General features: G+C 36.4%; 2 protein-coding genes across 2 annotated transcripts in view; one reads left to right on the forward strand and one right to left on the reverse strand.

Moving 5' to 3' along the window:
- Positions 1-5,281: 5,281 nt before the first annotated feature.
- Positions 5,282-13,023, reverse strand: atg4c (autophagy related 4C, cysteine peptidase). The gene is made up of 11 exons (XM_016239698.1): positions 12,945-13,023; positions 12,483-12,606; positions 12,285-12,368; positions 11,869-12,102; positions 9,906-10,230; positions 9,729-9,799; positions 8,366-8,532; positions 8,151-8,229; positions 7,420-7,496; positions 6,750-6,869; positions 5,282-6,414 (listed from the first exon to the last, which is right to left on the reverse strand). The coding sequence occupies exons 2-11, from the start codon at positions 12,592-12,594 to the stop codon at positions 6,253-6,255; spliced, it is 1,431 nt and encodes a 476-aa protein (XP_016095184.1). The 5' UTR covers positions 12,595-12,606; positions 12,945-13,023; the 3' UTR covers positions 5,282-6,252.
- Positions 13,024-14,125: 1,102 nt separating this feature from the next.
- Positions 14,126-18,636, forward strand: part of LOC107556541 (dedicator of cytokinesis protein 7-like) — a 54,833-nt gene continuing 50,322 nt past the window's right edge. The window contains exons 1-3 of the mRNA XM_016239683.1: positions 14,126-14,212; positions 17,402-17,504; positions 17,678-17,853. Of these exons, the coding sequence (XP_016095169.1) occupies positions 14,175-14,212; positions 17,402-17,504; positions 17,678-17,853 (317 nt within the window). The 5' untranslated portion in view covers positions 14,126-14,174. The remainder of the gene's footprint in view (positions 14,213-17,401; positions 17,505-17,677; positions 17,854-18,636) is intronic.

An 18,636-nucleotide genomic window follows, 5' to 3' on the forward strand; every position in this document is an offset into this window, starting at 1 on the left:
TATAAAGAATTATAATTTTAATTAATTATATTAAATTAATCAAACCCATTAATTGTCATTCTATATAAGAAGAGAAAGTTTAGTAGTTGATTCTGTGCCAATGGTTATTAACCTTTTCTGCTCTACGACTCCCTATTGTCCACAACAATATTAAAAAGATTTTAGCCCCATGATTTTCCCAGTAATTTTCTGTGTAAAGATTAACGATAAAGATTTTTTTTCTTTTATACCCGATGAAATATTTTACAGCTTGACATAAGTAGAAAATTTTTTATTTTTCATAAAGATGTCCATGGAGCTGTAAGATTTAATTACTTGACATGATTTTTCCAAGTCTAAAAATATCGCTTTTTAAAAAAAGGCTACCTCATTCAAGTTTTTCTAGACAGTAGGAATCCTGGTTCTTCAAAGAATCAAAAAAGGTTGTTAAGGGGTTAATTAAAATAAGGAATATCTTGCTATTTCGTTGTTTTAGCTCATTTTAGTGTTTGTGTTGTCCTATTTTTACATTTTATGTAATCTTGAGGCCCACTAGTGGGCCTGGGCCCCTAGTTGATAATTACTGCTCTATAGCTCATATATCCAGGTTTTGATATCCATGAGTTAAAATAGGGAATATTTTGATATTTCATTATTTTAGCTTATTTCAGTGTTTGTTTTTTCTTATTTTTGCAATTTTATGTACACTTGAGGCCCTATAGTGGGCCCTGGGCCCCTAGTTGAGAATCACTGCTTTATAGATGCTAGATGCTACACATTGATATACACAGTGAAAGTGATCAGGTATTTTCAGCTCTGTATATAAACTTTTCACTTGTTCATGTTTATGTTTACAGTCATTTGTAGCGCTTTAAATTTATAGGCTAAAATAACAATATAACATTATCTCTATCCAGTTTCCATTTATTGCAGAGGTTTCATTGTGACATCAAGTGGACGTTTTAGGGGAGCCACTGATTAAGTTTATTCACTGTTGCAATTACTGTCATATCCCTATTAATTAATGGAAGAGTTTTACAGTGTCTTGTTTCCTTATGGAGCCTGAAGTAATGAGACAAGCAACATGATTTCATCTGGTCGCCTGGGAAAAGAATTTCAGTGCTAACTCTGACTAAAATGCGCAGACAGTACACCTTGGATATGTTTTTATGACTGCAAAGAAACACTGGATGACAAAAGCGTGTCTGTGAGATAGATGTTGTGCCACTCTGTGGTGTAAGTGTCTCCTCTCATTGGAATGAACGTCTGTGTGTGCATTAGCGATACTCCTCACCAACCCCCTCCAAAGCCTCCATCTCAACTGTGGAGCACACATAGCTGACTCGACAGGACCAACTACAGGCAATATCCCTTGCTTTCAAGCCTTTGCTCCCGCCAGCTCTGGATGGATTTGGTTAGTAAATCGTGACAGGGGGTCGGCCATGCCTGAGAGGAGAGGGGAATGAGGAAACAAGTGTTTGCTCCATATAGCCCAAGAGATGCAAGAAACAGCCCCTGTGATGTACTGTCACCTGAAAGGCGTATGAAAACAGGCACACCACATCTGTTATCCAAATGTTAACTCCGGGCACCTCGTGTTGTCACGGCGAAGGGGGAAATTAGGTTGTGGCTGGCTTAAGACCCTGCAGGGGAGGCTTGGGTGCTCAGTGGTGGGAAATGGTATAGTGGTGGGAAAAAGCAAAACAACAACAAAAAAACAGTAATTTAAAAGGATAGTTCACTCCAAAATAAAAGTCTGTCATTGCAAACCTGTATGACTTTCTCCCCTGTCTTCTGAGAAACATAGAAGATGATATTTTGAAAAATATCTCAGTGGTTTTGTCCATACATGCAAGGCAGCTATAAATATTAGTGTTGTCATTTACAGCTGTTTTGTAAAATGTGACCCTGGACCACAAAACCAGTCATAAGGGTAAATTTTTTTTTATTCATATTTATACATGATCTAAAAGCTGAATAAATAAGCTTTCAATTGATGTTTGTTAGGATAGGACAATATTTGGCCAAGATACAACTATTTGAAAATCTGGAATCTGAAGTTGCAAAAAATCTAAATATTGAGAAAATCGCCTTTAAAGTTGTCCAAATTAAGTTCTTAGCCATGCATATTACATATCATAAAGGAAGTTTTAATATATTTACGGTAGGAAATTTACTAAATATTTTCATAGAACATGATCTTTACTTAATATCCTAATGATTTTTGGCATAAAAGAAAAATCGATAATTTTGACCCATACAATGTATTGTTGGCTCTTGCTACAAATATACCCATGCTACTTATGACTGGTTTTGTGCTCCAGGGTCACAAATAGTTATTAAAAATAATGCAATGCAAAAGTATTATTTTCATTATTATTATAATATTATTATTATAAAATACTATTTTTTATTTTACATTACCATAATATTGTTACTATAGAAATATATTTCTTTCTTTATTTGATTTTTTTTTAAATAATTTAATAAACTCTGCTTAAAGGGACAGTTCACCCCAAAATGAAAATTCTGTCATTAATTACTCACCCTCAGGTTGTTCCAAACCTGTGAGACCTTCGTTCATCTTTGGAACACAAATTCAGATATTTTTGATGAAATGCGAGTGCTTTTTGACACCACGTAGACAATAACCCAGCTGACATGCTCAAGGCCCAGAAAGGTAGTAAGGACATTGTTAAAATAGACTGTAGCAGCACACACGTGTTGTGGTACTCTCCTGAACATGCCTCAAATTCGGACATGGAAGAGAATAAATTGTTGAATAAAGACGTTATTTTTGTTTTCTTTGCACTCAAAAAGTATTCTCGTAGCTTCATAAAATTACAGTTGAAACACTGATGCTACATGAACTATTTTAACAATGCCTATTTATATACAGGGTCCAGGGTAAGTTTTATCATAAATCCTCAATCCAAATTTTTAAGCTTATATAAAAAAAAAAATCATACTAGATGAAAGTCATTGACTTTTACTGTGTGAACAAACACACAGTTTAAACTTTTTTTAAAAACTCATACAGATGGAACAACATGATGTTAAGTAAATGACAGAATTGTAATTTTCAGTTGAACTATCCCTTTAAGAAATCAGCTTGGTCCTGGAAAACTATGTTTTGAAGGAACTGTGCACATAGATAGACAGACAAACACAGTAGTACGTATGAGCAGATATATCTAACCATAATGATATAATATCAGAATGAAATTTCATGTACCTGTACCTGAAAATTCCCAGCATTCCAAAATTCTAGAAGGGGAATAAATCAAACAGCAGAGCACCTGGTGCAAGACGCCCAACCCTGCTGCCACCTGAGCTCACGCCAAACACACTCCTCTACATAAAGACATACGTGCTTGTATGCCAGTGTAAATTTACACGTGAAAGTACATGTATATCCATCAATACTGCGTGTGCAACGGTCACATGGGACTACACTAAACACTTGTTGTGGCACTCCAGTCAAGTTACAGTAAAACTGTAGAAAGATTAGCTGGTAATCTATCTATCATCTCCAACACTTTCAAACTAATCTTTGTCAAGCCAAATTTAGTAAACTTTCACAGATGAATTTCTTTGGATTTAAATTATTTTAATTTTACTTCCTTACATTCACATTAAAATTACAATTCTGCATTTTTTTCTTCTTTCTGCAGACTTTCCTCGACTTGGTATGTGCAAATGCTGTTAATGTATGTCCATCTCCATCTGAAGGAAATAATCGAGTGCATGGCCTAATTTAGCTTGGGCTTCCCCAAGAGATGGTCTTAGAAACGAAAAGAATGACATTAAGGAATAAACACTGAACTGATTGTTGATAGTCCATTCAGCATGGATGGCTGCGCTTTCTCCATTACAGCCTGCAGCAAAAACCTTATGTCATATCCTATCTTGTCAAAATGCATATCAAAAAGAGAGAGAAGAGAGAAAACTTTATTCAGTCCAAATTGCCCGCTGAACGAAGCCTCTCCCAGAATTCCGCTTCTTTCATCTGTGGAATTCGCTCGCCGGAGCAGATTAGATTTTAAGGCATCTGCCGGAATCAATGCCTCTATTGGCAGCTGTGCTATAACGGAGCGATGAGGTCTGGTATGTTGCCGTAACCGCTGCTGGGATGACTCATTAATCAAATATTCATACAGGCAGCATCGTAAATACAGATAGAACACAAAGTCTCCTCAAAGCCACCAAGCCACCCAGCACAAGTGCCCTTTCATGTAACACTGACTGAAAGGTCGGCACGTTGCCTCACCCCTAATGTCCCAAACTTCCTTTTTCCCTCTCTCTCCTCCATGCCTTGTTTCCTAAATACAGCCCAGTATGAATTTACTGATCACAGACACTGGAAAACACTATGAGACGATGGGGTTATTGTGCTCCGCTGCTTCTGTCTTCACGACATGCAGTGGTGAGACAAGCAGTGACTTATTCTGTTTGGTCCCCCAGAAGGGTAACTTGTTCCACCAAGCAGACCCTATAATTGAAGGCCATGACCTTATTAATATAAGAATTTGTATTTAACATGAAAATAGCACAAGCATTGCTCAAACGGAACAGAAACAGAGGAATTAACCAGTCCAACACAAGGATATTTTCTTTCCCCCGGAAAATGGCGTAATCACCAGATACAGATTTGTTCCGTTTGGCTGAATGGGTTATGAAAAGGAGTTAGCAAGTGCGAGTCCTTTTCATTTCCAGTGTTTGTTGAGGAAGATGAGTTAATAGATTGAAAATAGGTCAATAACAAATTTGCTGTACAGTAAGGAATGAAGAGGAAGAACTTTAAAGAAATCATTTAATTACAGACAAATGTCTTTTTTAAAACCATATTAGATTTATAGTACAATTCTGAAATCAGCAATTGTAAAACTGAAATGTTCATTGTGCAAATGATTTTGGCAATTAAGGTATGATATTACAATACACTGTGGTGAATTACAAAACCCTTCAAACTGACAAATGGTGGAATTAATAGGTTTGCATAAACAACAGAAAACACAGTTACGCTGGTTAAATACAATATGTGAACACTGTGTTAGGCTGATGATGATACACGGGGCAACTTTTTGAGCAATGTTGCTGGCCAACTTTGGTTAATGTTGCCGTCAAAGGGCAACCACGTAAGGCACAGGGCCCACGACTGATCTAAAGTATCCAGATAGAAATTTGTGCCCAAGCAACACTGTTCAAAAAAAGTTGTCCCATGTATCATCAGCCTTAGAGCTAGTGTTGCAGGTCTGTTCAATGCAGAGCACTTTGGGTTCATAGGTGTTTCTAACAAAAAAGAAAGTTAATCACAACAATTAATATGGTAGTACAAAATCATCATGTTGACAATTTTGTTAAAATTATATATCACTAAGAAAAAAACCTGAAGTTATTTAAATAAGGCATAATTTAATAATAAATTATTCCTTGATTCATACTCGTTTATGTTTTCTATTACATCTTTAAAAATAACACGCTGAGCTACCAAGGAAGGACTGATCCTTTCACATATCGGCATTATACCAATATATTTGTTGTTAACATTACTGTACTTAATCTTATATTAAGCACAGGTTCTGTGTATATTAATGTGCTATGGGTTTAATACTCCTTAAAATGCTGGTGGCAGAAAGGGCTTTTTAAATATCATTTAAGAGTTATTTAGATATATGTGATACAGTGTTTTCTACTCACTTGTGAAGGCATATTATCCTTCCATTTAACATAACATAAAACATGTCACCATAAAACGTACGTTCTGTGAAGCTAAATCACTACATAATGTATACATTTCCAAAAGTAGACTATATAGGTGTTTTGATTCAGTTTTAAGAAAAAATTAACTACATGTACCCAGAGAAAAGAAACATGATTCCATGATAACTTGTCTGGTTAAAAAAAAAAAATAATACATGTATTGACTACACATGTCCATTGGATTTATACGAGCACACTGAAATGCTTGCAGGTTTAGCACGTAAATTTAATTGAAATCAAATCGAATGTGGATGGTGGTCAGGACCATATGCATGAAGCAATCTCTGTATCAAACTTTGCTTTCATGCACAAACAGATAGATGTGTTAATATAATTGATTCTGAGAAAAAAAGACTGCTTGCGGTCTTTTTTTTTAAATGGGCTTTTTCTGAAATGACATGAGGACAGTGTAGCACAGGGTCATATAGTTTAGACCCACAGTGTAAATACAGACTGATCCAGTCCTGATTTGTGGTGCATCACTTGGTTTTGGGTTACTGGCTTGAAGAGTCAGAGTAGCACAAAGTCTCCCGATGTTGTCCCTGCTTTCCTTGTGTCCCTGATGAAAGGCCATCCTTGCTGTTCTACAGCAACCGAAAGTTCATAATCCTTCCTGTGTCCCTTCATAAAGGTGAATGCAGGGTACTTCTCTTTTGATGAAGGCTGCAATATCTGTCACATTAACAAACACAGTTAATCAACCTTTAGATTTTTTTAATTAAAAGGTAGATATGGCAGATTCTCACTTATAATACAGAAGGACAAAACTATACAACATTTTCCCCTCACAGTAGTCTATGCTAGACGCAGTGACAGTCCGACAGTTTCCACTTACGTAGTTGAATGCTGCCACCTGCTGACAGACACTTAAATAACAACCTTTTTCCAGCTTACAAAGCCAATATTTTTCTGTTAGTTTTTTTTTTTTTTTTTTTAAAGTTAACATGCCATTTTCATCAAAACAATATGAAACAACATTTCTGAAAGATTTTGAAAGATTTACCCACCTTTGACAGCTCGTTGCTAATTCTTTCATAGTGTTCAACATTTTTTGAGTAGAATCCAATCGTACAGCTTGGGTCCATTTTACTGAAAGGCATTTTCTTTGGCGATGGGCAATGAAAAGACTAAAGAAGAAAAAATCCTTTAAAATGAGTCAAAATAAGCCATTTATTTATCTGTTTATGAAATCACAGTGATCCAAATGCACAACTAAAGTATTAGACATTTTTGTCCATAATGTCTACAACATAACGTATGTTAAACTGTTCAGCCCAGCTCTGTTCCAAATGAGCGATGCGTGTTCACGCGAAACAACCAGATTGCAGAAATGAAAGATATTCCTTTTTGACACATTTTTTGACAAATGTTAAATTCTGCCTGAGATCTGAAAGGCTTAGACAGCTGAGCTAAAAGTATGGCCCAATATTTCTGTCTTTCGCCAGGCCACTTTCTACAGCACACAAAAGCGTAAAAATAAGTTATGATGCTGAAATATAAAATCGTTGGAGCTATATAAAATATGTCGGAGCTGATACAAAGTACAGAACAATGTGTAAATCTCTTGTGTTCGGTAATTGAGTGTGGAGGTCTACTTTCAGATTCATACCCTTAAGTACAGAAACTATTAAATTCACATCACTGTGCGGTGGTCAGCTTTTTGTAATTCCACATTACCTGCAGAGGGAAATCGCTTGTGCTGACATCCACAAAAGACTGACAGTAATGAGGATCCATGTAAATCAAGCTGTCATCTGCAAGGACAAAACAAAAGACAAGTTATTCAAAAAACACAGTGATTATTATAATGCATATCCTTGCCCAATTTCTATGCAGAGCAGCTCAAAGTCCCCCACCTCCGCTGGGCTTCAAACAATCAAACGTGAGAATTTTTTTTGGTCTTTCCTAAACTCGGATGGATTAAACGCTGAGTAATCGAATCTGGTTGTACAAGCACATTTTTTATGCCGCAAAGCAGGCTGTCATTTAATTTTGGTGTAGAGAAATTACTTTTACAAACACGCAATTATATTAGATCATTTGCATATGATGAATGCAGACGGCAGGCTGAACCTGGCGGGGAGAATGTACTGCTTGTCATTTAGACATCATCGCGGAGTGGATTTCAAATTGCTAAAATGTAAATGGGTAAATATTGACTACCTACATGTACAACTGAAGGTTTCCACTGGCTACTGAAGGTGATGGAGAGTGGGCTACTCTGGGTAGCTCTGAAATCTATGCAAGCTGCTTATGGAAATGGAAAAAGCCCACTATTTCAGATACCCTTGCATGATGAATGGTGTAGCATTTCTGATGGGTTTGGGAAAAATAAAATAAGCTTCTCTGATGGCGCTGGCCTTCTCTTTGCATGCATTCATTTACTTTGTCTCCTATGAAAGACTAACCTTGAAATCCAACAAAATAGTAGGCCTGTTTAGGCTTTCCGCCAATGATGCCGATACAGTACTCTAAGCTTAATATGCTCTAGGGAAAAGAGAAAGGGAGTCGTTAAGATCACAGTATTGAAGTCGATAGCCACATCTTTAACAAATATTTTTTCTCTTTGTCATTGTATAATCTACTTTGTAGTTGTACAAAAGGGTGGTTTCCAAAGCCTCACCTTGACAAAGCTCAAGTATTCTGGGTTGATTTTCTCTCCACCGAGTCTCACAGGAATGAGGATGATGACAGCTCTACTATCAGGGGCAGCTCCAGAATTGAGTCCCTGAGGATCACTGTGGTTGCCCATCCGCCCTGAATGGCTATCGATAACATCAGCACTGTACACTGAAGACAATCAATAACACAGAGGTCAAAAACGGGTCCTTTGTCTGTCCCTCTCTCTGGTGAGTGGGACAAATATAGCCATTACGAAATTTAATTTTACTTGTGTCAATACATGATTCATCTACAATTGTATGATGTTTGTAAGTTATCTTATATTATGTAATATTACATTTGGGTGTGTTTGTTCATATTGGGATTAAAAAAAAATGTATATATACTTTCATTCTAAAGTTTAGGGTAAGAAATAATTTTTTTTTAAAATGTTTTTGTAAGAAATATCTTATGGTTTATTTGATTAAAAATATTATAAAAATTGTCATATTGTCACATCTTATATTTTAATATATTTTCAAATGTAATTCACTCCTGTGATGACAAAGCTGAATTTCAGCAGCCATAAATACACACTTCAGTGCCACATGATCCTTCAGAAATCATTCCAAAATATTCATTTGGTGTACAAGAATCCTTTTATTTTATTTTACAGTTGAAAATGGTTGTGCTGCTCAATAATTTTTGTGAAAACCATGATACATTTTTCTTCAAGACTTAAGGATAAATCAATAAATCATGAAGTTCAAAAGAACAGCATTTATTAAAATAAATAACACATACACACACACAACCGTTCAAAAGTTTGGGATCAGAACGATTTTTTATGTTTTTTTACAGGAGTTTCTTATGCTCATCAAGGCTGCATTTATTTGATCAAAAATACAGGAAAAATTTAATATTGTGAAATATTATTACGATGTAAAATACAATGTTTCTAATTGAATATACATTAAAATCTAATTAATTCCTGTGATGCAAAGCTGAATTTTCAGCATCATTACTAAGTCTTACTGATCCCAAACTTTTGACCGGCAGTGTGTATATGTATATATATATATATTTCCTTGACACTCCTCCATAGACATAAATTTTTTTTAAATAAACAATACATACAGTATTGTCCAAAATTATGCTTAATGTAATTTTTTATGAAACTTATTAAATATACATTTTGGTTTCAGATTTGTTGACCAAATCTAACAATCATATATAAAGATGATTTATACTGTATATAGAATCTCTAAAGAAGCACAAAATTGCTTTCAAATACAAATTAGTTTGAATTTGGGAAGTCTTCTGTTAATCATATTTGCCCATCTATTGTTGTTCTGTGAAAGATTTTAGATTTAGATTTCCCATACCAGTGCAGTCCTGTGCTACATAAACGCTTATCCCTTTCAGCATCGCATCTACTGCTTCATCAACAGCTTTTCTGAGGGAAAGAGAAGAGTGACAGGGTAAGAGAGATATTTGACAATCATCATAATGAGGAATGGGTAACAAAGGACTTAAATTTAATCAAATAATGCACTTTTTACCGGAGTATGTGTGCCACAACTGCTGGGCCGTACCAATCTCCTGCCCGTTTTCCAGATGTCATTCCTAGCTGCACTAGTTTGTGGATGCCCAGTTGGGCTGAGGGTGCGTCCCCAAACCAGGACACAATGGTGCGGTGATATGCCTCTTGCAGGTATGAGTCAGCCTCTTCAGCCCCTCCTTGAGCAGCACACATAGGTTGGATGACCTGCGCTCTTTCCCCCTGAATGGAGGCCTCTAATGTGGCCACCAGTCTTCGTGCTGCACTGCTGGTCCATGTCTCTGTATCCAGGGGCTCCAAGGTCAGTGCTTCTGACCAGGTCCAGTCTGGTGATAGAGAATTTAAAAAAAAGTGTATTTAAAGGATCATGTGACTTTGAAAACGGGATAAATGGCTGCTGAATATTCAGCTCTGCCATCACATGAATAAATTCTATTTTAAAATGAAAAGAGTTATTTTCAATTCTAATAATACTTCATATTACGGTTTTTAATATATTCTTCGTCAAATAAATGGAGCCATGGTCAGCATAATTCGTGTCTTTAAAAAACATCATCAACATCAATTATTCCAAACTTTTGACCAGTAGTGTAATTATATTCTTTATTTTGATAATTACCTCATAAATGATATCTATTAAGAAACAATGCAGTAAGGAACAATGGAGCAGAAGTCTTTCAGAAGTCCTAAAAGTCTGTCCTAGATTTTTGAGTGACAGACATATTTAAATTAGACTTTTAAATAGACAGTGGGGCTTGTGCTTTAAGAACAAAAGTCCAATTACGATACTCCGCTTAGTCAGTATTTCACTTTTATTACATTTAATCCTCACAAACAGAGTGGGTGTCTGAAATGGTGTAAGTACAAGTGCTGAGGGTCATAAAGGTGCCGGACCTGGCTGTGGGGCCATAAGGCAATGACCTTGCTACTTGTCAAAGCCTGTAATTGGCTAATAAGTATATTTTATTAGCCATTAGCTTCTTTATAGACAGATATTTCTATAACGACATATTTCATTATAGACGTGGGCTCTGGATGACGCTTCAGTGTTGTTTTTTGAATGAAGGTATTAAACTGGCAAATGTCGTGGCCTGTTCACCATATTACACAAAACTGCCCTCCGTCAATCATATGAGAACTCATTCATTAGAGAGTGACAACCTCAGACACCGAAATACCCAACCTCTGAAATGAAAAATTAATACAGAATTTCAATTTGCAAATGAGGAGATGAAAACTTCAGCTTCTTAGGTTTAAGCAACACACACCTCAGAACTGTTTTTGCAGCTCTCACATGAACTGTTATCATATGAAAACTGTTATACATATTTTTTTTAAATCTACCGTTTAAAAAAAATAGTTCACCCAAAAATGATAATGTGAAAAATGAAGTAATCCAAATGACTCTAGTCCATCAAATTGAACACCTTGTTAAGCAAAAAGCTGTGTGTTTGTACCAATAATAAATTCATCATTAAGACATTTTAACTCAAATTTGAGTCCTCCATCCATAATATTGCTTTCTCCAGCAAAAAAAAAAAAAAGTAGTTTCGTCTGAATTAGAAGAGAAGTATATGCACAGATCAAGCATGGTTTACAAGCGAACAGTTCTAAACAAATATTTTGGTGAGAAGAAAACATAGGATGGACTTGTTCACGGGAAGAAACGTTATTATGGACTCTAAACGTCGTAATGATGGATGCTTCTTACAAACACTTTTCACTTAACAAGATGTTAATAATGGACTGGAATCATGCTTTTATCAGTTGTTTGGACTCTTTCTGACAGCACCTATTCTCTGGCGAGCAAGTAACGTAATGCTAAAATTCTCCAAATCTGTTCTAATGATGAAACTAACTCATCTATGTTTTGGATGGCCTGAGGGTGAATAGATTTTCAATACAATTAAACTCTTAATGTCACATAGAAATGCATACATTATACACATATGACCCGATCTCACCTCTACCCAAGATGTGAAGCAAGAGAGCCTGGGCCAATATCATCTGCCCTGCCCGGAGTGTACAACCCCACCCACAGTCTGAAGTGATGGTGGGGCCAGGAAGAGCAGGAAACTCTTCTCGATAGGTCAGCCAAACTCGTGAAGTGAAGTCCTTGCGAAATCCATCAACATTACCTGTTACAATATCGTCATCTAATGCCTCAGCAGTACAACTCTCAGTAGGGCTTTCATCATCTGAGGACAACGGTTAGCATAAACATTCCATTATACACCTAGAATATTGGTGGGTACATTTTATTTTAAAATGCCAGACATATTAAATATTAAAGACAATTTTAAAATATACAATTACAACTCTGTGAAGCGATTTGACAGATTATCAAATCGGTTTAAACGTTCTGTGTAAATCATCTTACCCACAGCCTTGAAGTGGTAGCATTTGCCCAACAAGAAAACAGGAGAATTACGGCTGAAGGCAGTTTTTGACTTAAGAGCCCAACCTTGAAGGGTTAAAAACATTTCATGATTAGTCACGTGTGCAGGTATGTCAATTTTGTGACGTGAAAGTGATCATCTTAACATCCTAGTGACATGTAAGATCTCTCGTTACATACTATATTTCACATTGTGCCATGCTGACATAAACTTGGACTTCAGGTTCTCCACCTCGTCGGTCCCTTTAGTCTCCATTTTATCAGCCACGGAGCAGAACCCATCACAACACATACGATGGAGTTTCTGTGAAAAGTTTTCAGTACGGCCAAAACAAGTTAACTTACATCGTAATTGGAAACATGTCATTGATTTTACTTTCTCTAATGCTTAGATGACATTTCCAGCACAAGCATATGCATGCGATAACGTTGCGTATGAAATGATCATCAAATCACTGGCCAGAATACGAATTTATGAACATAAATGCATCTCAAGATACTGGCTGACTAACTTAGCATGCTAATTAATCAGCAAGATAGTTCAGTTTACAAAACTGCCTGCAATAAGCGTAAATGCATACAAGTGGCGGATGCTTTGTAAAATAAGCAATTAAACAATGAAATATATACTTTAAAACATACCTGCTCACATGTCTTGTTCACTGTGCATCTACTCACTTCTGTTTACATTTTGAGGAAGCGGCAATCTCGTTCGGTCTCGCGGTATTTCAGATATTCTCCCGTCTGGCGCTGTCACGATAGGGATAGGACGTCTGACTCGTTTCCACTAAACGGTTCTTTTGAACTATTCGTTCCAAAGAACTGTTAAAAAAAAAAATCATATATATATGAAATTATTGTGATCTTGGAGAAGAGTACTGTTAGGTACACCTCTGCACTTTGGAGGCACTGGAGAAAGTGCTTATATGGATATTAGATGTAAATTATTTTCTTGGTATTTGTTGTTATCCATGTTGTATGTTGTTTTTGTATGCTTTTTTATTTTATATGGACCTTTTTGAGTCTGAAATAAAGATATCATTCATATATAGTGGTTAACGTTATGTGGTTATTTTTAAAATCAATTACATCTCTCGGCTGGAAAGTTTATTTTTATGTTATAATAAAATAACATATTTATTAAGAGCAACTTTGAATATTGATAAAACTGTCATACATTCTAGTAGCAAGAAATAATATTTATAGTGTGTTTTATTTGTAAGACGTTTGTTATTTGGCTTTTATGAGTTTGATACACTGATCAGGGGTTTGACATTGTTTTTTAAACCGGTTTTGTGACATTTGTCTATTACTTAAGGTTTTCTGCACTTTATAAGCATTATTTTGCTTTTTACGAAGTATCATTATATTATTCATGATCAGAAGAGTCCAAATTAAACAACCGCTATTACAAACCACGATGTGTTTATACACCAATAAAGCTGTCATTGTCTACAGATTGCACGAGTGGTGGAAGTGGTAACGGATGCATTTCACACTTTTCGCTACACAGATAGTTTCCTGTAAAAGAGCCCTCTATTGTACGCACAGGATATGCATCACTGGGAAGACTTCTCCAACCCACGATCCCAAAAGACTGAAAGATTGTGTGCGTTTGTTTTTCCGGCCTTACGGTTCTTGTGCATCTGGAGCGCGTTATTTTCCCCAGCCGTATTCCGACAAGTCCCGCCCCCGACTTGCTCTCTGTTTATTATGGTTACTACGGCTTTATGAGTGACTTCTCAACTGTCCAATCACAGACTTACTTTAGGCGCCAGGAGGCGGGGCTTGTGGAAATACGGGTTGCGGGTGGGGAAGGAATATCGCGGCTGGAGCGCTGGAGTTACTCTCGAGTACTCAGCGGCTACAGTCATGGCTGAGCGACGCGCCTTTGCCCAGAAAATCAGCAGGTAAGTATATCTAACGCACCTCCATACTATTGCGTTTAAATATATTCTCCCAGCGCCCTGCGACCATTCTTTGTCTGCTGCAGCTGGCGAGCGTGCCAGTCTTTCCCAAATAAGGCCTAGGCGTTGAGTTAGCTGGAGCAGACGCTGAGTTTATAAGGCTGTCTCAAATCCTAGAGAGCTGCCTACCCAGACTACACGTTTGGGTCGAATAGGCGCGTTTGGAATGCCGTCTAGGTGCGTTTGGAATGCCGTCTAGGTAGGTAGCTTACTAGGTTTTGGGGCACATCCATAGAGATGCCCGAGTGACCCACCCTAAGCTGCGAGACAGCAGTATGACGCCTTTGTGCTTCTGTGCATTAAAATCAGTCTTTATCCATGGGTCTATAATCCATAAATGCGCCTTTTGTTAAACCCGTCTAGGGTTTTAACGATGCAGACGAGGGGGAATCAATGAAATGCAGGGTTTAGGGTTTGTGAGACGATAGCTTGACATACTGACACATCGGGTTGATCATGAGATGTTATACTGTCAGTATGCAAGCATATGGTATATATTAGTATAGTATTCAATATGCAGTCATATAGTATATGTTTAGTGCACAACGGCTTTGATTACAAGAAGATGATGTTAAACTCTAAAGTAAATAACGAGACTGAATAATAAATGTAAACAATGACTTTAAGCCTGGAGATCATGAATAATAATTATGCATAATCATTTCTGGTGTATTATAGAGAACACCATCAACTGACAAGGGTTCAGGTTTTCTTGTATGATATTGATGGTTTGCATTGCTGTTGTAGTCATGCAGCTATTATAAAGCCTTTAAGACCATTTCAGACTGAGATCCAGAATGACCTGTAATACAATGTAGGATAAAATTTCAAGCAGATACTTTTCCCTGTAATGACACTGTGTGATTAATGTTTAGATCTGTTCAGATTTTGGCTAGTGGCCCACCATTTGTGGAGCAGGGGCCCTAGGTTATCATAATAGACTATAATTAAGTCTCATCACTGGCTCAAAAACATATATTTTCTGTCGAGATTTCCTTTGTGATGTTAAGTTAGAGATTAGACCGTTTATGGATTTAAAAAAGGAAGTGACCTTTTAGGCTCTCTGGTGGTTTCCACAGTCTTGGCATTTCCCAGATGCTTGAAAATGCTGCCGTCTTGTCAGTGACGTGTAATAGGATGATTAGATCAGTTCAGTATAGACTTTGTGGCACCTGGGGCCTTGATTCCAATCGTTGCTTGTTAGTTATCCCAAAAAAAACGTGTTTATTGATATGATCAAAGAAAATAGCTATGTGTTTTGTTTTATTAATAAGACAGTATACAGTAGGTATTACCCATAATATAGAATGCAAAAAGCCCCAGAAAAGTCAGTGTCTATCTCATTTTATTTTACACCGTCAAAGCAAAACTGAAAGCTCTAAAAATCTTGAAGTTCCCCACTTTTTATTGAATGAATTGCTAATTAGATATTCAGATGAAATTTGAAGCTTCTCTGGAAAGTCACAGAAGCTGTTTCTCATGGCACTTAAGTGCAAGAAGTTTTCAGAGATGTGTGAAATATGCACTGAAAGTCATGGTGTTAGCCGGTGCCTTGGTAAACAACACATCCGCGTGGGCTAATGATCTGTTCCCTCTTCAGGAATGTCCAGCCTAAATAAAGGTCCCTCCAGAACCAACAAGAGCACAGGGGGCAGATTTTTGTTTCAGTGTACTGTATGTCATTCTACATGTGTTAGAAGAGATATTGACCTGTGCACTATGCTACAACAAAGATATTCTGATAATACTGTAAATTTGGTATAGACCAGACACTATAGACCAGACACATTGCTTTTATTTAAACCTTGATGGTATTTTATTTTTTTTTTGCTTGTACTTTACAGGCCTGTAATTCAGTCTGTGTAAATGGAATAATAATAAGTTACAATCTTATGTTATTACTCTATAGTAATGACACTTTGTCAACCTAACCTGTTGGAGGGGCTTAGGTGTATTTTGGTGTGAATTTGCAGAGTCTAGTCTCCATTACAAGATTTGCTAGTATGCTTTTGTATGTTTCTTTTTAACTATTCCTGCTAGATTTCAAGTGTGATTTGCGCATGGTCATCTCAATTTATTTTTTGAATTAAAACTGCTGAATGAATGAAAAATATAGAAAATAGTGGGCAAATTTTTCCAGTGCATTATTTTTGTGAGCCCAGTATGCTCTATTATTTACAAAAGCCTGGGCCAAGAAAAAGATCACAAGACTTTGGCTATATTTGGAATAGCATACTACTTGTACCATTTTAGCAGTAAGCAGTCTGTATATGATATGATTGGAGTTTTCTGTGTGCTTGGAGTACCTGGATGTGTACTGCTGTACTGTACTGTTCTCAAGCCATTTTCAGTGGGATGAAAAATCTGGAAATAATATAAACAATCAAGTCTTTCTTGACTGAATTGTTGGCTCATGTCTGTGAATATTTTTACATACAAAGTATGCAAAATAACCATATTTATTTTCTACATGATTCAGTGGCACTGAATTAAACATGATGCAATATAGTGATGTCATGTGACAACGATGTTATATGCATCCATGTTGTCATTGCACACAGCTGGATACCATTCAAAAGTTTGGGGTTGGTATGGTTTTGTTCGTAATGTTTTTGAAAGGCAGCATATATTTGATAAAAAATACTGTAAAAAGACAAACATTTGTTTTCTATTTTAATATATTTTAAAATGTAATTTGGCAGAATTTGCAGCAGTTATTACTCCAGTCCTCAGTGTCACATGATCCTCAATTCTAATATGCTGATATGGTGCTCAAGAAACATTACTTCTTAATATCAATGTTGAAAACACTTGTGCTGCTTAATATAATTTTTTTTGTGATTCATTTTTTTCAGGATTCTTTGACGACAAGTTTAAAAGAACAGTATTTATCTGAAATAAAAATGTTGTAATGTGATATAATGTCTTTACAGTTACTTTTGACCAATTTAATGCATCCTTGTTGAGTGAAAGTATTCACTTATTTAAAAAAAAAAGGAGTGATCTCAAACATTTGAACATTAGTGTTTATAGTAATTGAGTATTTCATTCATAGAGTGAGAAGGCAGTCAAGTCATGGGATTCTTATCTGTTTTCTATTATAATGCCGTTCTATGCTGTCTTGTTCTCCAGGACTGTAGCGGCTGAGGTCAGGAAGCAGATTGCTGGTCAGTACGGAGGCTCACCTCAACTTCTCAAAAACCTCAGTGTGGGTGGGAATGCAACTAGCAATGCTGTAAGTACTACATTTCAAAGAGAATATACTTTTCTATCTTAAATCTGAGAGACTGTCTGACACGTCAAAGAGTATTTACCACTATCCCTTCATCATGATACAGACTTTCTTTGAAGATAGCGGCAACAGTTCTCACATTCTCTTTCTGTTCCCCTTTGGATTTCTCCCTACAGATTCCTCTGACAGAGGCTGTAGAGCCAGTGGATTTTGAAGAGTATTTGATCACGCACCCTCCCCTTATAGAGTCAGGACCTCTGAGAGATCTGATCGAGTTTCCTCCAGATGACATTGAAGTGCTTTACACGCCAAGAGAGTGCCGAACTCTTGGCCAGGATGTGCCTGAGGAGGGGTGAGTGTGTTCAGGGTGTATTGTTTCGAAGAACTGAGGCATACATTAGTATGTCTCTGTAAACCAGCATGTGCATAGTTCAAGAGATATTATTGAACAAAATTAAACCAGATTGTCTGTGTGAACAATTTTAAAATCTATGCTGTGATTATCTCAATAGTCATATAGGTCTAAAAGCCTTTTTTTATACTTATAAATGAATTTGTATATATTGTTTGCACATAAATAGTAGTATCACATTTGTGACCCTGGACCACAAAACCAGTCTTAAGTCGCTGGGGTATATTTGTAGCAATAGCCAAAAATACATCGTATGGGTCAAAATTATAGATTTTTCTTTTATGCCAAAAATCATTACGGCAATTAAAGAATTAATCCGAACCATATAGACACATACACACAACAATATTTAAAATTTTGGTAACACTTGCACATAAATAGTAGTATCACATTTGTGACCCTGGACCACAAAACCAGTCTTAAGTCGCTGGGGTATATTTGTAGCAATAGCCAAAAATACATCGTATGGGTCAAAATTATAGATTTTTCTTTTATGCCAAAAATCATTACGGCAATTAAAGAATTAATCCGAACCATATAGACACATACACACAACAATATTTAAAATTTTGGTAACACTTTCAATAAGGTTTCAGTTATTAACATAAAACTATGTTAACTAACATGAACAATAAATATGTAGCATATATTAATGTGAGTGTCTGTCTCTCTCTCTCTCTCTCTCTCTCTCTCTCTCTCTCTCTCTCTCTCTCTCTCTCTCAC

This window comes from Sinocyclocheilus grahami, unplaced genomic scaffold (genome assembly GCF_001515645.1).
Source record: "Sinocyclocheilus grahami isolate Dianchi unplaced genomic scaffold, SAMN03320097.WGS_v1.1 scaffold572.1, whole genome shotgun sequence".
NCBI classification, from domain to species: domain Eukaryota; kingdom Metazoa; phylum Chordata; class Actinopteri; order Cypriniformes; family Cyprinidae; genus Sinocyclocheilus; species Sinocyclocheilus grahami.